The 26414-nt window shown below is 46.1% G+C and overlaps 2 protein-coding genes across 2 annotated transcripts in view; both read left to right on the top strand.

Annotated features, from left to right (window-relative positions):
- The window catches only part of LOC106596910 (selenocysteine insertion sequence-binding protein 2-like), a 32260-nt gene extending 15712 nt beyond the window's left edge, over window positions 1–16548 (top strand). Inside the window, 15 exon segments of the mRNA XM_082969627.1 lie at window positions 344–558; window positions 1728–1752; window positions 4366–4478; window positions 4572–4715; window positions 5004–5111; window positions 5258–5425; window positions 5718–5859; window positions 7105–7298; window positions 8390–8516; window positions 8518–8685; window positions 8896–9061; window positions 12069–12289; window positions 12609–12763; window positions 12940–13159; window positions 13258–16548. Of these exon segments, the coding sequence (XP_082825753.1) occupies window positions 344–558; window positions 1728–1752; window positions 4366–4478; window positions 4572–4715; window positions 5004–5111; window positions 5258–5425; window positions 5718–5859; window positions 7105–7298; window positions 8390–8516; window positions 8518–8685; window positions 8896–9061; window positions 12069–12289; window positions 12609–12763; window positions 12940–13159; window positions 13258–13865 (2774 nt within the window). The 3' untranslated portion in view covers window positions 13866–16548.
- On the top strand, window positions 14443–24223 carry LOC106587775 (E3 ubiquitin-protein ligase TRIM39-like). Its single transcript, XM_014176419.3, has 2 exons — window positions 14443–14476; window positions 22702–24223. Exons 1-2 carry the CDS (start codon window positions 14443–14445, stop codon window positions 23244–23246), a joined length of 579 nt encoding a protein of 192 aa, XP_014031894.3. The 3' UTR covers window positions 23247–24223.
- Window positions 24224–26414: the final 2191 nt, after the last annotated feature.

The following is a 26414-nucleotide window of genomic DNA, read 5'->3' on the forward strand; positions in this document are numbered from 1 at the left end:
TCCGGTTGGAGAGGTCTACTCTGCACGTGTGCAGTACGTGTTGTCCTCTGTGACACCTCTGGCTGGGGGAATAACGCTACTCAATGCGACTAAGAGTTAGATCCATAATGAGATGGACATCACATTGGTTGTTAACCAGTAAAGGTGTAATAAGCATCTAAATACTACTTCTCTGCTTGCCACTGCTTCTGCTTGCTGAAAAGCAAGATTATTTCTGGTCCTAGACTAAAAAGCAAGATTATTTCTTGTCCTAGACCAAAAAGATCTCCATTTAAATATCTCTTTAGTCCAAGGACTAGGCTTAATGTATTGATAGATTGATCTGATATCTGTCTGCCTGTAGACTTCCCAGGGGACAGTGCTTGTGGTCGTGTTGCGTCGGAGCGGGCCAGCCCCCTGCTGTGGAAGAACTTTCCCCGGAGAAGGCGGGCCTCGCACCCTGCCGAGAGCTCCAGCGAGGCGGACATCGACAGCGACAGCGGATACTGCAGCCCCAAACACAACCAGCAGGCCCCGGGGGCTATGCAACACACTGCCCACGCTGCTATAGCTCCTACGGTAGGCCCTAACTCTAACCCGGTGGTAGACCCAACACTATACTGCTGTTTAGTACTGTGGTCTCCAACACAACCAGCAGGCCCCGGGGGCTATGCAACACACTGCCCACGCTGCTATAGCTCCTACGGTAGGCCCTAACTCTAACCCGGTGGTAGACCCAACACTATACTGCTGTTTAGTACTGTGGTCTCCAACACAACCAGCAGGCCCCGGGGGCTATGCAACACACTGCCCACGCTGCTATAGCTCCTACGGTAGGCCCTAACTCTAACCCGGTGGTAGACCCAACACTATACTGCTGTTTAGTACTGTGGTCTCCAACACAACCAGCAGGCCCCGGGGGCTATGCAACACACTGCCCACGCTGCTATAGCTCCTACGGTAGGCCCTAACTCTAACCCGGTGGTAGACCCAACACTATACTGCTGTTTAGTACTGTGGTCTCCAACACAACCAGCAGGCCCCGGGGGCTATGCAACACACTGCCCACGCTGCTATAGCTCCTACGGTAGGCCCTAACTCTAACCCGGTGGTAGACCCAACACTATACTGCTGTTTAGTACTGTGGTCTCCAACACAACCAGCAGGCCCCGGGGGCTATGCAACACACTGCCCACGCTGCTATAGCTCCTACGGTAGGCCCCCCTTTAACCATTTACTACTTTATAGTACTGTAAACTACTGTAAACCCAAACACTACTGTAGCCAGAACACTCTACCGTTAGGCCCTATCCCTTACCCTAACTCTATAGTACTGTAGCCTCAAACACAAGGTAACCCTGACCCCAGACCTAGCTATAACCTAACCTTCACCTACCTGTCTGAAGTGAAATATCTGACATGCTTCTCCCCTCTCTCTTTCTCCATCTCTCTGTCTCTGTGTCTCTCTCTCTGTCTCTGTGTCTCTCTCTCTGTCTCTGTGTCTCTCTCTCTCTCTCTGTGTCTGTCTCTGTGTCTCTGTGTCTCTCTGTCTCTGTGTCTCTCTCTCTCTCTCTGTGTCTCTCTCTCTGTCTCTCTCTCTGTCTCTGTGTCTCTCTCTCTCTCTCTGTGTCTCTCTCTCTGTCTCTCTCTCTGTCTCTGTGTCACTCTCTCTCTGTGTCTCTCTCTCTCGTGCTCTCTCTGTCTCCATCTCTCTCTCTGTCTCCATCTCTGTCTGTGTCTCTCTGCAGGGAGTGGATGCAGGTGTAATGACAGGTAGGCTTTGTTTTTATGATTCATCAGTTGATTTCTGATAAGAGATGATTACATTGCCTTTCCCCTTGGCTGTGTCCTGTATTACCTTTGTGTATGATGAGGATATTGACCTCATCCCGTCAGTTGAGGATGCCTGGTTATTTAAAAGAAAATGCCTTCCTCACCATCTTAAATAAGCATGCCCCATTCAAGAAATGTAGAACCAGGAACAGATATAGCCCTTGGTTCTCCCCAGACCTGACTGCCCTTAACCAACACTAAAACATCCTGTGGCGTTCTGCATTAGCATCGAACAGCCTCCGTGATATGCAACTTTTCAGGGAAGTTAGAAACCAATATACACAGGCAGTTAGAAAAGTCAAGGCTAGCTTTTTCAAGCAGAAATTTGCTTCCTGCAACACAAACTCAAAAAAGTTCTGGGACACTGTAAAGTCCATGGAGAATAAGAACACCTCCTCCCAGCTGCCCACTGCACTGAGGATAGGAAACTCTGTCACCCCTGTAAATCCTATAATTGAGAATTTCAATAAGCATTTTTCTACGGCTGGCCATGCTTTCCACCTGGCTACCTCTACCGCGGTCAACAGCACTGCACCCCCCACAGCAACTCGCCCAAGCCTTCCCCATTTCTCCTTCTCCCAAATCCAGTCAGCTGATGTTCTGAAAGAGCTGCAAAATCTGGACCCCTACAAATCAGCCGGGCTAGACAATCTGGACCCTTTCTTTCTAAAATTATCTGCCGAAATTGTTGCAACCCCTATTACTAACCTGTTCAACCTCTCTTTCGTGTCGTCTGAGATTCCCAAAGATTGGAAAGCAGCTGCTGTCATCCCCCTCTTCAAAGGAGGGGACACTCTTGACCCAAACTGCTACAGACCTATATCTATCCTACCCTGCCTTTCTAAGGTCTTCGAAAGCCAAGTCAACAAACAGATTACCGACCATTTCGAATCCCACCGCACCTTCTCCGCTATGCAATCTGGTGTCAGAGCTGGTCATGGGTGCACCTCAGCCACGCTCAAGGTCCTAAACGACATCATAACCGCCATCGATAAGAAACAATACTGTGCAGCCGTATTCATTGACCTGGCCAAGGCTTTCGACTCTGTCGATCACCACATCCTCATCGGCAGACTCAATAGCCTTGGTTTCTCAAATGATTGCCTCGCCTGGTTCTCCAACTACTTCTCTGATAGAGTTCAATGTGTCAAATCGGATGGCCTGTTGTCCGGGCCTCTGGTAGTCTCTATGGGGGTACCACAGGGTTCAATTCTTGGGCCAACTCTTTTCTCTGTATACATCAATGATGTCGCTCTTGCTGCTGGTGAGTCTCTGATCTACCTCTACGCAGACGACACCATTCTGTATACTTCTGGCCCTTCTTTGGACACTGTGGTGACAACCCTCCAGACGAGCTTCAATGCCATACAACTCTCCTTCCGTGGTCTCCAACTGCTCTTAAATACAAGTAAAACTAAATGCATGCTTTTCAACCGATCGCTGCCTGCACCTGCCCGCCCGTCCAGCATCACTACTCTGGACGGTTCTGACTTAGAATATGTGGACAACTACAAATACATAGGTGTCTGGTTAGACTGTAAGCTCTCCTCCCAGACTCACATCAAACATCTCCAATCCAAAATCAAATCTAGAATTGGCTTCCTATTTCGCAACAAAGCATCCTTCACTCATGCAGCCAAACATACCCTCGTAAAACTGACCATCCTACCGATCCTCGACTTCGGCGATGTCATTTACAAAATAGCCTCCAATACCCTACTCAATAAATTGGATGCAGTCTATCACAGTGCCATCCGTTTTGTCACCAAAGCCCCATATACTACCCACCACTGCGACCTGTACGCTCTCGTTGGCTGGCCCTCGCTTCATACTCGTTGCCAAACCCACTGGCTCCAGGTCATCTACAAGACCCTGCTAGGTAAAGTCCCCCCTTATCTCCGCTCACTGGTCACCATAGCAGCACCCACTCGTAGCATGCGCTCCAGCAGGTATATCTCTCTGGTCACCCCCAAAGCCAATTCCTCCTTCGGCCGCCTCTCCTTCCAGTTCTCTGCTGCCAATGACTGGAACGAACTACAAAAATCTCTAAAACTGGAAACACTTATCTCCCTCACTAGCTTTAAGCACCAGCTGTCAGAGCAGCTCACAGATCACTGCACCTGTACATAGCCCATCTATAATTTAGCCCAAACAACTACCTCTTCCCCTACTGTATTTATTTATTTATTTTGCTCCTTTGCACCCCATTATTTATATTTCTACTTTGCACTTTCTTCCACGGCAAATCTATCATTCCAGTGTTTTACTTGCTATATTGTATTTACCTCGCCACCATGGCCTTTTTTGCCTTTACCTCCCTTATCTCACCTCATTTGCTCACTTTGTATATAGACTTATTTTTCTACTGTACTATTGACTGTATGTTTTGTTTATTCCATGTGTAACTCTGTTGTTGTATGTGTCGAATTGCTATGCTTTATCTTGGCCAGGTCGCAATTGTAAATGAGAACGTGTTCTCAACTTGCCTACCTGGTTAAATAAAGGTGAAATAAATAAAATACAACATTTTTGTCTCTCTCTGTGTGTGTGTAGCGGTAAGCTGGGTGAACGTAGCGTCTCAGGCCTCTCAGAGGCCGTGGTCAGACAACAGGACCACCCCGTTCCAACGGACAGGGAAGACCCCTGATCAGAGGAACTACTCGCAGGTACAATGGGCCTCTTGACCTCACCTGGGCAACTGTAATTAAATCTCTGACTGACCGTCTCACCCCCAATTTCTTCCCCCCCCCCCCCCCCAGCAGGACTTCCATGCAGGGTACTCAGGGGGGCGTGTCTGTTCGAACCCCACCCCCGCAGACAGCAGCTGTGGTCTGCAGCAGAGACGGCTGCAGCCCGGACTGGGCCCTGGGACGGGGCTTGCTCCTGAGCCCCTCTACTTTGAGGTGGGAGATATCTACATGAAATTCTGTATTTGACAATATGCATTTCACTTGGAATCAAATCTTTACTTGAGATACAACTGTCATGTAAATCCTGTATCTGCATTAATAGGAGATTTCAGTTCTTCATGTATCTGTTTGTTTCCATCTTGGTCACTGTGTATTAGGAGTTAGTGAGGCTGTAGATGTAGAAAAGCGGAGGTATTGTGTGAACTAGTCCTCAGTCAGTGTGTGATGGTATGTTAGAGCTGTACAAGTTAGGTGTTTGGTAAATTCTAAAGTCTGTTTCAGGATGAGGATGAGTTTCCAGAGCTGGTCTCAGGAGGGCCACAGAGGAACATCAAACCAGACCCCAACCCTTCCCAGAACCAACACCAGACCAAACTAACCAAGAACCTGGTGAGAGACCGGCCAATCTCTCCTTCCTTCCTCCCTTGAGAATTTCACTTGTTTTTTGTTGGTTTTTTTGTACCAAAATGAGTAGAAAGGTTGACCACAAAACAATCTATCCCAGTAGTAACCCCCCCTCCTCCTCCTCTCTCCAGCTGGATAACCTTCCAGAGAACTCTCCCATCAACATCGTCCAGACCCCCATCCCCATCACCACCTCCGTCCCCAAGAGGGCCAAGAGTCAGAGGAAGAAGGCCCTGGCCGCTGCCCTGGCCACAGCACAGGAGTACTCTGAGATCAGCATGGAGCAGAGGAAACTACAGGTACCAGCATGCACTCTGTTAGCTTTCTAGGAAACTACAGGTACCAACATACAATATCTTAGCTAGCTAGGAAACTACAGATACCAGCATACACTGTCAGCTAGGAAATTACAGTTAGCTAATCACAGATAACTACAAGCACCAGCAAGCACTCTGTTAGCTTTTCACAGAAAACTACAGATACCAACATGCTCTGTCAGCTAGACATAGCGCAGGACGATAATGGAAAAAGGTTTGCTAGTTGTATTGTACTACTATGAGTGTGCTGAGCCAGTGTTGCTGTTCCCTGTAGGAAGCACTGACCAAAGCAGCAGGGAAGAAGAGTAAGACTCCAGTCCAGTTGGACCTGGGAGACATGTTGGCTGCTCTGGAGAAACAACAGCAGGCCATGAAGGCTAGACAAATAAACAATACTAAACCACTGTCCTTCACAGGTACACACTGCACCCCCCCCACACACACACACACACACACACACACACACACTGCACCGCACCCCACACACACACACACACACACACACAACACACACACACACACACACACACACACACACACACACTGCACCGCACCCCACACACACACTGCACCTTACCCCACACACACACTGCACCACCCCCCCCCCCCCCCCCCCCCACACACACACTGCACCGCACCACACACACACACTGCACCACACACACACTGCACCACACTCCACACACACTGCACCACACACACTGCACCACACTGCACCGTCACTCACCCTCTCTCTCTGCCCTCTCTCTCCCTGCCTCTCTCTCTCTCTCTGCCCTCTCTCTCTCTCTCTGCCCTCTCTCTCTCTCTCCCCTCTCTCTCTGCCCTCTCTCTCTCTCTCTCTGCCCTCTCTCTCTCTCTCTCTCTGCCCCTCTCTCTCTCTCTCTCTGCCTCTCTCTCTCTCTCTGCCCTCTCTCTCTCTCTCTCTGCCCTCTCTCTCTCTCTCTCTGCCCTCTCTCTCTCTGCCTTCTCTCTCTCTCTCTGCCTTCTCTCTCTCTCTCTCTGCCTCTCTCTCTCTCTCTCTCTCTGCCCTCTCTCTCTCTCTCTCTCTCTCTGCCCTCTCTCTCTCTCTCTGCCCTCTCTCTCTCTCTCTCTCTGCCCTCTCTCTCTCTCTCTCTCTGCCCTCTCTCTCTCTCTCTCTCTGCCCTCTCTCTCTCTCTCTCTCTGCCTCTCTCTCTCTCTCTCTCTGCCCTCTCTCTCTCTCTCTGCCCTCTCTCTCTCTCTCTCTGCCCTCTCTCTCTCTCTCTCTGCCCTCTCTCTCTCTCTCTCTGCCCTCTCTCTCTGCCCTCTCTCTCTCTCTCTCTTGCCCTCTCTCTCTCTCTCTCTCTGCCCTCTCTCTCTCTCTCTCTGCCCTCTCTCTCTGCCCTCTCTCTCTCTCTCTCTGCCCTCTCTCTCTCTCTCTCTCTGCCCTCTCTCTCTCTCTCTGCCCTCTCTCTCTCTCTCTGCCCTCTCTCTCTCTCTCTCTGCCCTCTCTCTCTCTGCCCTCTCTCTCTCTGCCCTCTCTCTCTCTCTCTCTCTCTGCCCTCTCTCTCTCTCTCTCTCTGCCCTCTCTCTCTCTCTGCCCTCTCTCTCTCTCTGCCCTCTCTCTCTCTGCCCTCTCTCTCTCTGCCCTCTCTCTCTCTCTCTGTCTTATCTCTCTGACTGCCCTCTCTCTCTCTCCCCAGTGGGTACAGCAGCCCCGTTCCATGGTTCAGGGCCAGGTGCCAGGCCAGGAGCAGGGTCAGGTATAGTATCAATGTTGAAGGCCCAGCAGGCCCACTCTGCCCCCCTCAACATGCTGGACTCCAGCGCTCCACGCCTGAAGAGAGGGAAGGAGAGAGAGATCCCTAAAGTCAAACGACCCACCGCCCTGAAGAAGGTGAGAGGAGGAGAGGATAGATCTCATTGTGTGTCTGAGGGGAAGGGGTGTGTTGGTCTAACCCAGTCTCTGTTCTCTCTGTGTAGATCATTCTGAAGGAGCGTGAGGGGAAGAGGGGGAAGGGGTGTGTTGGTCTAACCCAGTCTCTGTTCTCTCTCTGTAGATCATTCTGAAGGAGCGTGAGGGGAAGAGGGGGAAGGGGTGTGTTGGTCTAACCCAGTCTCTGTTCTCTCTCTGTAGATCATTCTGAAGGAGCGTGAGGGGAAGAGGGGGAAGGGGTGTGTTGGTCTAACCCAGTCTCTGTTCTCTCTCTGTAGATCATTCTGAAGGAGCGTGAGGGAAGAGGGGGAAGGGGTGTGTTGGTCTAACCCAGTCTCTGTTCTCTCTCTGTGTAGATCATTCTGAAGGAGCGTGAGGGGAAGAGGGGGAAGGGGTGTGTTGGTCTAACCCAGTCTCTGTTCTCTCTCTGTAGATCATTCTGAAGGAGCGTGAGGGGAAGAGGGGGAAGGGGGTGTGTTGGTCTAACCCTAGTCTCTGTTCACTCTCTCTGTAGATCATTCTGAAGGAGCGTGAGGGGAAGAGGGGGAAGGGGTGTGTTGGTCTAACCCAGTCTCTGTTCTCTCTCTGTAGATCATTCTGAAGGAGCGTGAGGGGAAGAGGGGGAAGGGGTGTGTTGGTCTAACCCAGTCTCTGTTCTCTCTCTGTAGATCATTCTGAAGGAGCGTGAGGGGAAGAGGGGGAAGGGGTTTGTTGGTCTAACCCAGTCTCTGTTCTCTCTCTGTAGATCATTCTGAAGGAGCGTGAGGGGAAGAGGGGGAAGGGGTGTGTTGGTCTAACCCAGTCTCTGTTCTCTCTGTGTAGATCATTCTGAAGGAGGCGTGAGGGGAAGAGGGGGAAGGGGTGTGTTGGTCTAACCCAGTCTCTGTTCTCTCTGTAGATCATTCTGAAGGAGCGTGAGGGGAAGAGGGGGAAGGGGTGTGTTGGTCTAACCCAGTCTCTGTTCTCTCTGTGTAGATCATTCTGAAGGAGCGTGAGGGGAAGAGGGGGAAGGGGTGTGTTGGTCTAACCCAGTCTCTGTTCTCTCTGTGTAGATCATTCTGAAGGAGCGTGAGGGGAAGAGGGGGAAGGGGTTTGTGGATCAGATTGCTGCCAGCCAGGAAGAACAGGGAGAAGAGGAGCTCCACTTCACTGATGACCTCAGCACGGGAACCTGCCTCTCAGGAGGGTAGGTACAGGGTCAGGGGTCAGAGAGAGGAGGAGCTCCACTTCACTGATGACCTCACACGGGAACCTGCCTCTCAGGAGGGTAGGTACAGGGTCAGGGGTCAGAGAGAGGAGGAGCTCCACTTCACTGATGACCTCACACGGGAACCTGCCTCTCAGGAGGGTAGGTACAGGGTCAGGGGTCAGGGAGAGGAGGAGCTACACTTCATTGATGACCTCACATGGGACCTTGGCAGAGTTTGCTCATTTGAGACCATTCCCTGGGTCTTAAAGTGAATTCTTGCAAATCTAATGGTCCTACTGATCTGTGTGTGTGACGTGGTGTTGTCTAATATACCCCCCTGTGATATTCTGCTCTGTCTGTTTCCTGTAGAGAACGGTCTGAGCGTGCCCAGTGATGACGCATCCCTGTCCCCGGCCAGTCAGAACTCTCCGTACAGCATCACGCCTGTTTCCCAGGGTTCCCCTGGCTCCTCCGGCATCGGCAGCCCCATGGCCTCTAACGCCATCACCAAGATACACAGCCGCCGCTTCAGAGAGTGAGTCTCTCACACACACACACACACACACACACACACACACACACAGAAATTGCTTGGTACTGAGAATCCTAGTGGTTCAAATGTCACAAACTCATTTGGTGGGTTAGCAACACAGAAGCATTTAGTAACATAAATATCTGTCCGCCCATTGGGTGTTTAGAGCAGGGCTCTACAATAAGGACTTGTACATACAGACACTGCTTTGTTTCTTAATGTCTTGGACTGTAGACCCTTTGTCTCAGCCCAGCCCTTAAGCACTGTGTCATGCCTCTCCTCTTCCTCCCACCATATCACACCATATCTACACCAGTGTTTCCCCACTCCAGTCCTCCAGTACCCCCAACAGTACATGTTGTTGTAGCCCGGACAAACTCACCTGATTCAACTCATTGAGGGGATGATGATGATGATGATGATGATGATTAGTTGAATCAGGTGTTTGTCTGGTGCTACAACAAAACTGTGTGCTGTTGGGGGGACTGGAGTTGGGAACTACTGAACTACACAGTGGTGTGTGTGTGTGTGTGTGTGTGTGTGTGTGTGTGTGTGTGTGTGTGTGTGTGTGTGTGTGTGTGTGTGTGTGTGTGTGTGTGTTTTTATAATATTGGTCGGTGTATGCATGTGAGTGTTTTCTAATATTGTTGTGTGTGTGTGTGTGTGTTCCTCTTAGGGTTGGGCCGATATATGATTAAATCTAATATTGTAATATTTGACATTGACGTTATATTGTGATGTGCAAGACTGTACTCTAATTGAAATGTACAAATGAAAACTGTGCATTTTCAAGCCAAAATTAATGAACTAAGCCTTGTTTTTTTTGCCATACTACGATTATTTAATGATAATGTGACTAATATTGTAAATACGATTTTTTTTTTATTGCACAGTCTGGAATGTTGTCATTAACGGCGCAAAACGATTATATCGGATATCGCAATATTTGGAGTAGCATATCATTGAAGAGGCCTCCCCAGATGTTACCTAACCCTAGTCCCTTTCTCTATCACTGTAACCTGGTGTTGAATAAGGAGATGATAATGCAAGAATTAGGAAATGCTTGTTCTTCTAGTTCCGACAGTGCAGTAATATCTAACAAGTAATCTAACAATTCCACAACAACTACCTTATACACACAAATCTAAGTAAAGTTATGGAATAAGAATATATACATATAAATATATGGATGAGGGATGACCGAGCGGCATAGGCAAGATGCAGTAGGTGGTTTAAAATACAGTATATAAACTCAGCAAAAAAAGAAACGTCCTCTCACTGTCAACTGCTTTTATTTTCAGAAAACTTAACGTGTAAATATTTGCATGAACATAAGATTCAACAACTGAGACATAAACTGAACAAGTTCCACAGACATGTGACTAACAGAAATTGAATAATGTGTCCCTGAACAAAGGGGGGTCAAAATCAAAAGTAACAGTCGGTATCTGGTGTGGCCACCAGCTGCATTAAGTACTGCAGTGCATCTCCTCCTCATGGACTGCACCACATTTGCCAGTTCTTGCTGTGAGATGTTACCCCACTCTCCCACCAAGGCACCTGCAAGTTCCCAGACATTTCTGGGGGGAATGGCCCTCAGCCCTCCGATCCAACAGGTCCCAGACGTGCTCAATGGGATTGAGATCCGGGCTCTTCGCTGGCCATGGCAGAACACTGACATTCCTGTCTTCAGGAAATCATGCACAGAACGAGCAGTATGGCTGGTGGCATTGTCATGCTGGAGGGTCATGTCAGGATGAGCCTGCAGGAAGGGTACCACATGAGGAAGGAGGATGTCTTCCCTGTAACGCACAGCGTTTAGATATCCTGCAATGACAACAAGCTCAGTCCGATGATGCTGTGACACACCGCCCCAGACCATGACAGACCCTCCACGTCCAAATCGATCCCTCTCCAGAGTACAGGCCTCAGTGTAACGCTCATTCCTTCAACAATAAACGCGAATCCGACCATCACCCCTGGTGAGACAAAACCGTGACTCGTCAGTAAAGAGCACTTTTTGCCATTCCTGTCTGGTCCAACAACAGTGGGTTTGTGCCTATTGGCGATGTTGTTGCGGTGAGGACCTGCCTTACAACAGGCCTACAAGTCCTCAGTCCAGCCTCTCTCAGCCTATTGCTGACAGTCTGAGCACTGATGGAGGGATTGTGCGTTCCTGGTGTAACTCGGGCAGTTGTTGTTGCCATCCTGTACCTGTCCCACAGGTGTGACGTTCGGATCTACCGGTCCTGTGCAGGTGTTACGTGGTCTGCCACTGCGAGGTCGATCAGCTGTCCGTCCTGTCTCCCTGTAGTGTTGTCTTAGGCGTCTCACAGTACGGACATTGCAATTTATTGCCCTGGCCACATCTGCAGCCCTCATGCCTCCTTGCAGCATGCCTAAGGCACGTTCACGCAGATGAGCAGGGACCCTGGGCATCTTTCTTTTGGTGTTTTTCAGAGTCAGTAGAAAGGCCTCTTTAGTGTCCTAAGTTTTAATAACTGTGACCTTAATTGCCTACTGTCTGTAAGCTGTTAGTGTCTTAACGACCGTTCCACAGGTGCATGTTCATTAATTGTTTATGGTTCATTGAGCAAGCACGGGAAACAGTGTTTAAACCTTTACAATGAAGATCTGTGAAGTTATTTGGATTTTTACAAATTATCTTTGAAAGGGTCCTGAAAAAGGGACGTTTCTTTTTTTGCTGAGTTTATATATGAGATGAGTATGTAAGATACATTATTAAAGTGACTCGTGATCCATTTATTAAAGTGGCCAACGATTTCAAGTCTGTATGTAGGCAGCAGCCTCTCTGTGTTAGTGACGGCTGTTTAACAGTCTGAAATATGTTTTAATATTAGTGTCTCTCTGTCTGCAGGTTTGAATAAGGAGATAGAATGTTTTATAATATTAGTGTGTGTTTCTCTCTGTCTCCAGGTACTGTAACCAGGTGTTGAATAAGGAGATATAATGTTTTATAATATTAGTGTGTGTTTCTCTCTGTCTCCAGGTACTGTAACCAGGTGTTGAATAAGGAGATAGATGAGAGTGTGACGATGCTGCTGCAGGAACTGGTCCGGTTTCAGGAGAGGGTTTATCAGAAGGACCCCAGCAAAGCCAAGACCAAACGCAGACTGGTCATGGGCCTTAGAGAGGTCACCAAACACATGAAGCTCCACAAGATCAAGTGTGTCCTCATCTCACCCAACTGTGAGAAGATCCAGGCCAAAGGTCAGGGGTCATTCTGGTCATTAATCCTGGGTTATGTTTTTGAAAAGGAGTGAACCATGGAGTGTACTACTCAACCAGGTTCAATAAGAACACGGGATTTTGTTTTTGCGGTCGCTAAGCATTTAGCTAGTGTGCCTAACTGAACATGACCTGATCTTGGGGTGTGGGGTTCCAAATGCATGCTAAGTTTATGAATATTTCAAATATTCATCCCCAATCGCCATTTAAGTGTCCACCAGAGGACGGCGGCATATTGATATGCTCAGCACAGGCTGCATCAAATCTTCTACATAACTAGTGACTGTGTTGTCTATTGCAGGGGGTCTAGATGAGGCTCTGTACAACGTCATAGCCATGGCCAGAGAACAGGAGATCCCGTTTGTGTTTGCTCTGGGTAGGAAGGCTCTGGGACGCTGTGTCAACAAACTGGTGCCGGTCAGTGTGGTGGGCGTCTTCAACTTCTCTGGAGCAGAGGTAAGACATTGAACACAACCTGTCTGCGTGTTTATAACGCCTGTTAATACTGTAAGTTGGTGTGGTTTGTTTGACAGAAAAAAGCAAATGGAAGTGTGTAAAGTCTTGATGTTATGTCTTTCTCTCTCTCTTCCCCTCTCCCCGTCCTCCACCCCTCCCTCTCCACCCTCCTCTAGGGTCTGTTTAACCGGTTAGTGTCTCTGACGGAGGATGCTCGTAAGTCCTACAAGGACATGGTGTCAGCGCTGGAGCAGGAGCAGGCTGAGGAGGCGCTGAAGAACGTCAAGAAGGTCACCCACCACATGGGCCACTCCAGGAACCCCTCCGCTGCCTCCGCCATCTCCTTCTGCTCCGTCATCTCTGAACCCATCTCTGAGGTCAACGAGAAGGAGTACGGTAAGATCTCCACCTTTAACCCTGACTCTGACCCATCTCTGAGATCATAGAGGTCTCTCTCTTTACATGTGAATATAATCTGAAATGTCTCTCCTCAGAGACAAACTGGAGGAGTATGGTGGAGTCGTCAGATGGGCTGGAGCCTGTGGAGGCTAAACCCAGCCATCCTGCTGCTTCCTCTGGGTTCCAGAGAGACAACCAGCCCCCCTCCACCACCAACCGCAGCCCTTACTCCACTACCCTCCAGCTCAGAGCAGCTGTCCCTGCTCCAGGCTCAGGCCCGGGGGAGAGAGAGGAGGGCCGGGCAGACGACCGGTTGGAGCTGGCCTCCCAGCAGAGCACGGAGACAGGCAGTTTGGATGGGAGCTGCAGGGACCTCCTCAACTCCTCCATCACCTCCACCACCTCCACCCTGGTCCCCGGTATGCTGGAGGAGGCAGAGGAAGAGGAGGAAGAGGAGGAAGAGTACACACCAGAGCCCATCTCTGTGGAGGTGCCTGCGGTCATCAGCCGTATTGAGTCCTGGGTGTCTAAGACACTGGAGAACCTTCAGTTGGGGAAGAGCCAGGACAGCACAGAGGAGGAGGAGGAGGAGGAGGAAGAGAAGGAGGAGGGAGTACAGAGTGAGGAGGAAGAGGAGTTGGATTCTGCTGATGTCACAGAGACTGGGCTGGAGAAGATGGAGGCCAATAATATCACTGGCTGATTTAGACCTCATTCATCCCTCTCTTTCCCTCTTTCTCTTTTTTGTTTCTCGCTAAGTTCGCTCTGTGTACACTCCATCACTTGTCTTCCTCGCTCCCCCCCCACACCTGTTCCCCTAACCTGCACTCTTTCACCTCTATCACACACTCTCACCCCCCCCCTCTCTCTCACAGTTGAACCAGCAACTCTCCTCTCCTCTCTGTCTGTAACTTTGGACTTCAGACATTATCTCAGGAATCAGACCATACACACACACACACACACACACACACACACACACACACACACACACACACACACACACACACACAGATACGCAGTCACACACACAGACCAACCTTCAAACTACAGACAGCAGTATCTCTCCTGGTCTCTCTGATTGATAGACTGCTCTGTTCCTCTCATCCTCCTCTCGCTGATGTGGACCTGAAACAACTGCCTCACCTAAACTGGTCTGGTCGGTCTGGCATCGACTGGTCTGGTCTGGCTAAGGGAAGCCCTGGTTCCCTTCCCACCACTCCAGGTTTCCCCAGGATAGGAAGAGGCTGTGAGGAGAGGCTTCCCCTCTGTCTGCCTGTATGACGCAGAGCCATGGAGATGATACAACTGTCAGTGAGACTGCTGACTATAAAGACTAACTAGAAGAGAAGTCTCCCTCCTTTCAGAGAGCCACCCTCCCTCTGTCATCCCTGGGTTATTCATAGTGAAGGCCTGCTGGTTCAGTCCAAGCAGAAGGTTGCTGAGAGTTTACAGCTGGAAGTGTGCGTGTCTCCGTCCCATCATCAAAAGACTTATGTTACATCGTTGTCATCCTTCCCATGTTTATTACCTTCATCTGCCTCCTCATATGTTCCCCCACTGTGTTGCTACAGCTTTATCTCAATACAATACAACTTCATTCTGTTCTGACCTGTCGGCCTTGTTTATTCCCCCACTGTGTCGTCATAACATGCTCTTGGAGGGAGGAGCTTGCGTAGGATACTTATTGGTCGGTTGCTTGTGTATTTGTTTCCTATTGGCTTTAGGACTACCTGCAACCTGAGGTTAGTTTACGCCCATCACCTGGGCTGCGTTGTTCAGATAGAAAATCTTATTGTGTAGAACAGCCATGCCTCTCTGACATGTAGAGGAATCACATCAGGTCTATTCATGGTGGTTCTATCTGCAGCATCACCCTGATTTGGTTTTGGGAGACAGCCTGTGTATCCAATCTAAAACCTTGTTAGGGTTACAAAATTCCCAGCTTTTCCAGGAATCCCGGTTGGAAGGTTCCCAGAATCTGTTGGGAATAAGCAGAAAATACGTAATCCTCCAACCTTGGAATTTTGGGAAAGTTGCTGTAATTTGCAAACCTACATGATGTTTTTCTGACATTGGTCAACCATCACAGTAATCATGTATTATTTTCAGTGGGTGTGATTTTAAAGGGACATCTCACCACTTTTTAACCTCATAGTCATTATCTCCAGGACCAAACCAATGTCTACTAATGTGAAAATGGCATGTTAAAAAGTAATGGCGTGTCCCTGGAAAACATGAATGATATGACATGTCACATGACATACTAACAGTAACTGAAACTAGAACAAATGTATGATGTACATAACCTGTACAGCTGTTTCTGAGACTCTTTTAACCTGTAATATTGACAAGTGTTAATCTGTTTGGGGTTGTTTTCTGAGTGGATAGTTTTTTGTTGTTGCTAGCTGACTTCTGTGTTTTACTATATCCCGCTGGTTTCATTTGGTTTAGGTCCCAGTCCATTGACCGGTGTTAGCGTGTGTGTGCGTGTTTGTTGGGGTGGACAGGTAAATGTACTGTAACTAGCTATTATCAGAGACTATTTGGGTTTGAAGCTGACAGGTAGTCCAACCTGACCCAGGACATGTGACTCACTGGTAACACAGGGGTCAAAGGGGGGAGACTCCACAGGAGCCTCTGAATATTCATGAAGTAATTATCCACCTCACCAGTTAGAACCATGTAAATAAAATGTTTGAACTACAGTGTATTAAACACCCCAATCACCTTTTTCTTAAAGCCATTTGATAGAAAAAATCTGAATAAGTTGATCATGTAATTTGATGGTAAATGATATAGAAATCAAGTTATGTGTTATTAGATGGAGGAGGAGGCCATGTATAGGAGTGGCATGCTGGGTCATATGCAATATGAAGGAAGGAGGGATGGGAGAGGGAGTTGTGTATTAAATAGACACAGTCAGGCGTTGGGTCAATTCATTTTCAATTCAGGAAGTGAATTGAAATTCAACTGACAAAAATGTAATTGAGAAAAAAAATCTGTCAATTGAAAACAGACCATGTTTTCTATGAGGATTTTATTCATTAGTTCCCTGATACAGGTGATAACGAGGGTGTGTCTAGTACTAAAATGTACTCTGGCTGTGTGCAGGTTTCTCTAACTCTCATCAGTGTGTTTTGGAGCCATGACAACCAGTGTGTCCTTTGCACTATGTAAATACCATAATACTTGTAACCACCTTCTGGTAACTCATGTCATAACAAAATGGTTGAATGAAGTAGCTTTTATTTTCCCAGTGTGTTCTAAGTCTCTCTTTCTGACTGTACAGCACTAGCAACATGTAGAGGCTTTTCTCATAACGTTACTGTTCTCTTCTCCATCTGGACTGATTAATAATGTCATTAAAATGTTTAAGTAAACTACATACACTCCTGTCTTTTATATTGTCTTGTCTATTTGTTGCATGTAAATATCCTATATGTTTGATAGGGATCTTTGTGTGACTAGAAGTATGGGCCTAAAGCACGTGTCAAACTCCAGTCCTCGAGGGTTTGGTGTCTGCGGAATTTTACACCTCCCTTCTACTGATTGATCAATTAAGGTAACTCATTGATTAGTTAGGAACTCCCCTCAGCTGGTTGTCTAGGTCTTAATTGGACACAAATTTAAAGGAAATAATAAACCAGCAGACACACGTCTCTCCAGTAATTTAGTTTGACACCCTAAACTTTGGTTGATTGCTAATCCAATATGGCCGCCTGAATCCAACATGCCTCCCTGCTTACTTACTGCATTGGCACGGATAGAGCAATGAGACCGATATATCACTGGATGTATAAATGTGCAGCAGCCTGTTGGTGTTTCCACTCACTACAAAATATAGGGATGAGAGTAAGCCCACTGGTGGGAGATGGAACGAGATGGATTTTGTCTGACATTCTGTGCATTTTCTCATCGATGAAACCGTTGATCTCTACAGTTTTCTGTTCCCAAAACTAGAATCTATAATGAGTGGACAAAGTTTTGTAGACTTTACCCTTTGCAACGTTTTTTAAGATTGTGCTATTTAGAAGGAGTGCAAAGGTGAATTGAGTTATTGCACATGTGTACTTCACAGAGGAGGCGTTCCCTAACTGAAATATGCAGATGTCTGCTAGAATGCGCCAATAAGATATCACTAGCGCGTGCTTGGCTCTGCCCACTTCCTTGCTTGTTCTGCCCACTATGACTAATTTGTTCTCATTGGAAATGACAGGCTGTGGTCTATCTTGGTTTAGTTATACAAACCTTTGGTGTTGGTGATATATTGGGTTGTTATTTGTGAACCCAACTAAGCTCAGTAAGTCAGAGACAACAGGTAGGCCTAGAGGATAAAACTTTCATCCAAACATGTAGTGTCTCGAGGGGGGAAAAAACGGCATTTATGTCTTATTATTTAACTTATTGTCCGTATGTTAAAACATCAAAATAGCTACCATGCTGTACAACCAAGAAGTGGACTTCCAGTGTAGTTCTGACCAATTATATATCATATTTCTATGTTTCTTCTGATACAGTTTTAGTGTGTATCAACTGTAGCTGTTAGTCAAGTACATCTGTATTCTGGAGTAGCCTACAGAATATAATGTTTTCTTACTTTTATCTGTTTATATAAAAGTATCAGTAACTATCACAAGTTCAGGCTTCTGCTGACTGTATCATATTGATTAGTGTCCTCCCACAAGCTTGTGTTTGTGTTCACTGGTTAGCCTTTCTGAGAGAGACACTTTCTGAGTGAGACATTTGTCTCCTGGAGAGACGTGTTATACTCATTGGAGCCTGAGGGAGATCCTGGAGTCCTGAGCAGGAGGTGAGTCAGAGAGAGAGGCTGTCTGAGGGAGATCCTGGAGTCCTGAGCAGGAGGTGAGTCAGAGAGAGAGGCTGTCTGAGGGAGATCCTGGAGTCCTGAGCAGGAGGTGAGTCAGAGAGAGAGGCTGTCTGAGGGAGATCCTGGAGTCCTGAGCAGGAGGTGAGTCAGAGAGAGAGGCTGTCTGAGGGAGATCCTGGAGTCCTGAGCAGGAGGTGAGTCAGAGAGAGAGGCTGTCTGAGGGAGATCCTGGAGTCCTGAGCAGGAGGTGAGTCAGAGAGAGAGGCTGCCTGAGCGAGATCCTGGAGTCCTGAGCAGGAGGTGATCAGAGAGAGAGGCTGTCTGAGGGAGATCCTGGAGTCCTGAGCAGGAGGTGTCAGAGAGAGAGAGGCTGTCTGAGGGAGATCCTGGAGTCCTGAGCAGGAGGTGAGTCAGAGAGAGAGGCTGTCTGAGGGAGATCCTGGAGTCCTGAGCAGGAGGTGAGTCAGAGAGAGAGGCTGTCTGAGGGAGATCCTGGAGTCCTGAGCAGGAGGTGAGTCAGAGAGAGAGGCTGTCTGAGGGAGATCCTGGAGTCCTGAGCAGGAGGTGAGTCAGAGAGAGAGGCTGTCTGAGGGAGATCCTGGAGTCCTGAGCAGGAGGTGAGTCAGAGAGAGAGGCTGTCTGAGGGAGATCCTGGAGTCCTGAGCAGGAGGTGAGTCAGAGAGAGGCTGTCTGAGGGATAAACACTAACCAAGGCTCAGTTTAATGACACTAAAGACTCTACAACACATTACACACTACACAATAACGTTCACTCTCCCAAATACCAACGATATGGGTCGTTCCACAAAATGATTGCCTTCTGCGTCCCTTTGATATTTTAAGTAGAAATTCTGCACCAATATTGAATGTTAAAAGCCTGTTACATTCAATGAAGTGCCCTTTAATATAGATTACATTGAGAATTCAATTAATCAAACAAAAATGTATATGAATTAAGACTTGCTAAAGTGCCAGAATTCATCATTTTGACATGTCCCTCCGTGCACCCTACCTCTAGCCTACAAGGGTAATGCTCTGAGGCTGTGCTGCTCCCAGCTTGTTGCTTGACTAGTGTGTCAGGGGGTTGGGTACTGAGACAGTAAAATACAAACTTCTACAATGGATAAAAACATGTGTTCAAGGGGATTTGAAAACAAAACTACTTATGAATGATAGTTAGCGAAGAAGTTGTGAAGTTTGTTATGAATGATATTGCAGCATAATGATGTTATGACTGGTTTCCTAAAGGTGGTATAAACACCCTTCAAGAAGTGTGAGCTACTTATTGTTTGTTGTACTTTAGACCAATCAGAACAATCAGACAGTATTCTGGTCAGTGTGTGTTACTCTACAGTTAGTCATTTTAATGAACAGCCCTGTGTGTGTATGGTCAGTGTGTGTTACTCTACAGTTAGTCATTTTAATGAACAGCCCTGTGTGTGTATGGTCAGTGTGTGTTACTCTACAGTTAGTCATTTTAATGAACAGCCCTGTGTGTGTATGGTCAGTGTGTGTTACTCTACAGTTAGTCATTTTAATGAACAGCCCTGTGTGTGTATGGTCAGTGTGTGTTACTCTACAGTTAGTCATTTTAATGAACAGCCCTGTGTGTGTATGGTCAGTGTGTGTTACTCTACAGTTAGTCATTTTAATGAACAGCCCTGTGTGTGTATGGTCAGTGTGTGTTACTCTACAGTTAGTCATTTTAATGAACAGCCCTGTGTGTGTATGGTCAGTGTGTGTTACTCTACAGTTAGTCATTTTAATGAACAGCCCTGTGTGTGTATGGTCAGTGTGTGTTACTCTACAGTTAGTCATTTTAATGAACAGCCCTGTGTGTGTATGGTCAGTGTGTGTTACTCTACAGTTAGTCATTTTAATGAACAGCCCTGTGTGTGTATGGTCAGTGTGTGTTACTCTACAGTTAGTCATTTTAATGAACAGCCCTGTGTGTGTATGGTCAGTGTGTTACTCTACAGTTAGTCATTTTAATGAACAGCCCTGTGTCTGCCACAAAGTGATCTAGTCCATTACATTAGTCTACATGTCATGACCAATTGCAAAAATAGCCATATGTCAGAGAATAATGTATTATACAGTAAAATGTAGTTCCCCAGACTTATGTTATATATCCAGTGATATTTTGTAATTCTAATAAAGTGTGTGTTTCTCTCCACAGTAGATGTTCCTCATTTTAAGTTAAACCTGTTAAGTGAACTGAACTCTCATTTTAATATTTTAAAGAAACATTGAACATCTAATAGTCAAATCTTATTGTAAAAGCAGGTGTGCTGGTTGTACTCTTTTTGGCCATTTGCTGGTGTTGTGGGAAACTGAGCGGGTCGAACATTACCCATAGATAAACACAACACGCTTCCATTGCCCATATCACGAGGGGATTTATGGCTGATTGAAGTAGGAAATTCTGTTACTTTATTTGGAAATTAATAGGCACTTACTATAGTAATTTTGTTATTTAACTCTTGTCCCCCTTGCCCATTTTTAACATTTATTGGACGATTTTTATTTTTGTATTGCTTGTAACTGTTTCGGGTAATGCAAGTTCTTGTGCTGTTAGAGGAATAACCTGTAAATGTAATAATCTGCTGCTGTATTTTTTTGTGTTATCTGTGATCGTTTTGTTTGTCTTGTGTAGTTTCTTAATCATTGTACCTAAACTGTATGTGTAAACATGTATAGGCAGGGCCCAGCTGTAAAAGAGACCTTGGTCTCTGTCTGTGTTCTTTGTTGAAATAAAGGTATAATAATAATAATAATAATAATAACCTCTTGAGATGGGAAAACGTGTTTTTATGAAGTTGAACATGTGCTCTTTATGACAGAATGTTAGAATTTGGTGAAATCAAACGTTTTTCTTCCACTAAATTACACATCTCAAAAGGCACAGAATTGGAGCAACAACCCATAACCAATAACAACATGTAAATATAGAAAACATTGTAATATGTTACAATAAAGGTCAAAGTAAAACAAATGAATGAATGAATGAATGAATGAATGTATAAATATATGAACTATAGTATCTTATTTGTTGTGTAGTGTCAAGCAGGAGAGAGTGGAGTCTCCTGCTCCCACCTGTCCATCTATGAAGTGACAAGTCAATGTAGCAACCCTAGAATAACATCAAGCCTCCTGACCCAAGGTGAGAGGGATGATAAAAGCTTGGTCAGACTGCAACAAGCTAAAGTAATGTTGCAAGCCAGGCTCCTGAGATAAAGCATATATATTTTAGTCAGCTGAGCATGTAGTCATTAGCTTAAAGTTAGCAGATGCTCTTATCCAGAGTGATTTACAGGAGCAATTAGGGTTAAGTACCTTGCTCAAGGGCACATCGACAAATTTTACACCCAGTCAGCTCAAATCAGTGACCTTTCAGTTACTGGCCCACCACTCTCAACCCCTAGGCTACCAGCTTGGTGACTTCAGGTCTCAAGCAAGGTTGCTTATCATGTTACAATGCTATCAATTGCTCGGGTCCCATCCAGACCTGGATTAAAATAATACTTGAAGTCTTGGCTTGAGCCTGTGAGATGGACAGGGTTTACACTTTTGGAACTATTCCATTATTTCATTGCACCAGGCAAGCACATCTAGCTAAAGTACTCCCATTGTTGTCTTAAGCAAAGCATTTAACCTCTAGCCTACAAGGGTAATGCTCTGAGGCTGTGCTGCTCCCAGCTTGTTGCTTGACTAGTGTGTCAGGGGGTTGGGTACTGAGACAGTAAAATACAAACTTCTACAATGGATAAAAACATGTGTTCAAGGGGATTTGAAAACAAAACTACTTATGAATGATAGTTAGCGAAGAAGTTGTGAAGTTTGTTATGAATGATATTGCAGCATAATGATGTTATGACTGGTTTCCTAAAGGTGGTATAAACACCCTTCAAGAAGTGTGAGCTACTTATTGTTTGTTGTACTTTAGACCAATCAGAACAATCAGACAGTATTCTGGTCAGTGTGTGTTACTCTACAGTTAGTCATTTTAATGAACAGCCCTGTGTGTGTATGGTCAGTGTGTGTTACTCTACAGTTAGTCATTTTAATGAACAGCCCTGTGTGTGTATGGTCAGTGTGTGTTACTCTACAGTTAGTCATTTTAATGAACAGCCCTGTGTGTGTATGGTCAGTGTGTGTTACTCTACAGTTAGTCATTTTAATGAACAGCCCTGTGTGTGTATGGTCAGTGTGTGTTACTCTACAGTTAGTCATTTTAATGAACAGCCCTGTGTGTGTATGGTCAGTGTGTGTTACTCTACAGTTAGTCATTTTAATGAACAGCCCTGTGTGTGTATGGTCAGTGTGTGTTACTCTACAGTTAGTCATTTTAATGAACAGCCCTGTGTGTGTATGGTCAGTGTGTGTTACTCTACAGTTAGTCATTTTAATGAACAGCCCTGTGTGTGTATGGTCAGTGTGTGTTACTCTACAGTTAGTCATTTTAATGAACAGCCCTGTGTGTGTATGGTCAGTGTGTTACTCTACAGTTAGTCATTTTAATGAACAGCCCTGTGTCTGCCACAAAGTGATCTAGTCCATTACATTAGTCTACATGTCATGACCAATTGCAAAAATAGCCATATGTCAGAGAATAATGTATTATACAGTAAAATGTAGTTCCCCAGACTTATGTTATATATCCAGTGATATTTTGTAATTCTAATAAAGTGTGTGTTTCTCTCCACAGTAGATGTGACTCTAGATCCTGATACAGCACATCCTAAACTCATCCTGTCTGAAGACAGGAAACAAGTTAGATGTGGAGACATATGGCAGCATCTCCCTGACAACCCAGAGAGGTTTGATATCTCTGTCTGTGTCCTGGGAAAGGAGGGCTTCTCCTCAGGGGGATTCTACCATGAGGTGCAGGTGAAGGAGAAGACTGGCTGGTCTTTAGGAGTGGCCAGAGAGTCCATCAACAGAAAAGGGACGATTTACCTGAACCCTGAGGATGGATACTGGACTGTGATGCTGAGGAATGGAGACTACTGGGCTGGTGCTGTCCCCCCTGTCCCCCTCTACCTGAAAGAGAAGCCCCAGAAGGTGGGGGTGTTTGTGGATTATGAGGAGGGTCAGGTCTCCTTCTACAATATAGAGGCCAGGTCTCATATCTACTCTTTCACTGGCTGTACCTTCACTGAGAAACTCTATCCATTCTTCAGCCCTGGTAATAATTACACTGGTAGAAACTCATCCCCACTGGTCATCACTCCTGTAGATGTCACTGACTGACTGGTTTATACCAAACATTGAAATAATGTTAGCATAAATTCTAATGTAATAGCCACCAGATACCGGTAATATTAGATCATATTTCCTTGTGTAATATTTAAAAAATCTGCAGATAATGTATTCGTTTTTTGTAGATAATGTCATAATTTGCAAGTAATAACATTAACATACCAAATATTTGTTTTACTTTTGTATAATTAATGAGATAGTATGTCCGCTGTATTGCTTGGTTAGACAGCAATGGACATAAATGGTCTGTTGGTTTGTTTAGTAAGAGTGTTATATATGCAGTCTATATCAGGAGGAGTAGCTCTTGTATATTAATCAGTGTTGACTGTTGAACCCATCTGTAGGTCAGTATGGAAGAGAACAGGACGTACAGGAGGGACTTCTGATGTTTAGTGTTTCCTGAGGAAGTTCAGTGTGTTTTGTTCTGGTGTTGTTGATGTGATTCTATAATCACACACCAGTGCTGTACCTCCCTCTAGTGGCTGGTGTCTGCACCACATCTGTCTGCTAATCCTGTTTGATCAACATGTGTGATAATAGAAACGCTCCATAGATCATGATGTGTTGAAGGCTCTGTGTCTGCTTCATAAAACTCTGGGATGCAGGTTGAAGTCTTCTCTGTAGTTGGAGGATATTCAGGGGACATTGATTTGTCATATAGTCTATGTATGTACTGTCCTTTATATGACTGACCCAGATATGTTGTCTATACTCTCTGTGTAAACATTATATTGTGGGGAGAGTTTATACAAAGCTTTACTCACCAAGTATAACATTTTAATGATGATGACATGGTAGAGATGTTATTTTGTCGCAGTAAAAACTCATCACCACCATCTAGTTGGTGCTTTGATTTCTTTTAGGAATTTAAACAACAATTGACAATAAAGCAACAACAGCTGGTTTTCTGTATTTCATACATGCAGTGAAATGTTTTATGGTTTTAGTAAAGATGATGGATGATCTAACTGTGTGTGTGTGTGTGTGTCTGTTTGCGTGTGTGTGTGTGTGTGTGTGTGTGTGTGTGCGTGTGTGTGTGTCTGTTTTGCGTGTGTGTGCGTGTGTGTGTGTTTGTCTGAGTGTGTGTGCATTGAGAGGGTGATGCCAGTGTGGTCAAAGTCTGTTGTTGACTGATTGGTGTTCTGTTCTGGTTCTCTTCTGGGGGCCTGGAGGTCTGAAGGTCTGGGGGCCTGGAGGTCTGGGGGCCTGGAGGCCTGAAGGTCTGGGGGCCTGAAGGTCTGGGGGCCTGGAGGTCTGGGGGCCTGGAGGTCTGAAGGTCTGGGGGCCTGAAGGTCTGGGGGCCTGGAGGTCTGGGGGCCTGGAGGTCTGAAGGTCTGGGGGCCTGGAGGTCTGGGGGCCTGGAGGTCTGGAGGTCTGGAGGGTCCCACACATTAATCAGCCATAGCAGAGTTGTGTCAGAATGGGGTCATGGAACGACAGAGTAAGGACAAAGATGATCAGGGAGAGTGTGATGCTGAGGACTTTGGGGAAAACAAGTTTCCCACAGCAGTAAACATCTCATCTCTCTGATTCAGATATGAACTGATTGAGATATGAACAGATTTTGATATGAATTGGCTCTGATATGAACTGATTCATGAACTGATTCTGATTTGAACTGAATCAGGATGAGCATTTAGGGTGTTGTCTCTCAGAGACAGAGAGAGGGCAGAGGTTTCTGCATTGGCAATAAGTACCAACTGCATGTATTTGTCACGACTTCCGTCGAAGTTGGTGCCTCTCCTTGTTCGTTCGGCGGTCATCGTCACCGGCTTTCTAGCTACCACCGATCCATGTTTCTTTGTCCATTTTTTATGTCTTGATTGTTCACACCTGGTTCCCATCTCGTTATGATTATTTCCCTATTTAACCCTCTGGTTCTCATCATGTTTTGTGCATTATTGTTTTCTTGTTCGTCGTGGTAGTTGTGTATTGTCAAGATTGTTTATCCCTGTGTGGATTTTGAGTTTTCTAGAGTAAATGACGTTATTTTACTCAGTTCGGTGTCCTGCGCTTGACTCTATTCTCACCTCCACTATACTGACACTGACAGTATTCCATTCATACCAATAAAGCATCATTGAACAGATTTTTACCAGAAACACATACATGTTGACCAGCTCTGGGGGAACTCCCCAGAAGGAGTGTAATAATGATTCACCACTAGAGCAATCTGTCTTCTTACTAATGAGGAGGAATGTCTGTCCATCTGCCAACTCCAAACACCATGTCACTCATAGACCGGAAAAATCTGGAACCGGCCCCTCCCAGCTATCTGTCGCTAACACTCTGCCTCTATCCTTCTCTTCAGACCGAGTTCTCTATCTCTCATACTCTCTCTCTCTTTCTCTCTCTCTCCTTCATCTTTCCTCCCTCTCTTTCTCTCTTTCTGAGTCATTGAGACTTCGCCCAACACGACTCACCAAGAACAACAATGACCTAGAGTGGTGATGTCATCCTCTCTGACAGGGTCCTACTGCACGAGTGCCATGTGAGTTAACATGTGAGGTCACACTCTGACCCTTGATCCCTGATGCCACCGTGAACATGGCTCAACACACACACACGCATACACACATGCACATGCTTGCAGACACACACGCACAGGTACAACTGCTGTTCTTCTTCATGACAGAGCTCCTGACTCTATTGGACAGAGGGTGTGGTGTTTAGGGAAGCAGGGAGTTGAGGGGTTTTCACAGTGATCATTTTGGGAGTTCCAGTGAGAAGCCTAATGCCTGCAGGCAGCTGAAAATACAACACTAACCATCTTCACTACAGATACGTTTTCTGTGTGAGAGAGAGACAGGGAGAGGATGAGATAGAAAGGGAAGAAAGCGAGGGGAGAGGCGAGAGAGAGAGAGAGAGAGAGAAAGAGAGAGAGAGAGAGAGAGAGAGAGAGAGAGAGAGAGAGAGAGAGAAAGAAAGAAAGAAAGAAAGAAAGAAAGAAAGAAAGAAAGAAAGAAAGAAAGAAAGAAAGAAAGAAAGAAAGAAAGAAAGAAAGAAAGAAAGAAAGAAAGAAAGAAAGAAAGAAAGAAGAGTAGAGTGTACCAGACGTTTTTTAGGGTTCAGTTATCCACTCCACTTTATCTGCTGCAAGGCTTTAGGAACTTCCTGTGAAATATTTTGGTGTGTGTGTGTGTGTGTGTGTGTGTGTGT

The sequence above is a fragment of the Salmo salar genome, chromosome 26 (genome assembly GCF_965601325.2).
Source record: "Salmo salar chromosome 26, fSalSal1, whole genome shotgun sequence".
NCBI classification, from domain to species: Eukaryota; Metazoa; Chordata; class Actinopteri; order Salmoniformes; family Salmonidae; genus Salmo; species Salmo salar.

Excerpts from the sequence above, each read along its gene's own strand:
- LOC106587775 (XM_014176419.3), top strand. The coding sequence starts at position 14,443 with ATGACGCAGAGCCATGGAGATGATACAACTGTCA. Across the intron at positions 14,477-22,701 it reads TGGAGATGATACAACTGTCA|TAGATGTGACTCTAGATCCT; the intron begins GTGAGACTGCTG and ends TTCTCTCCACAG.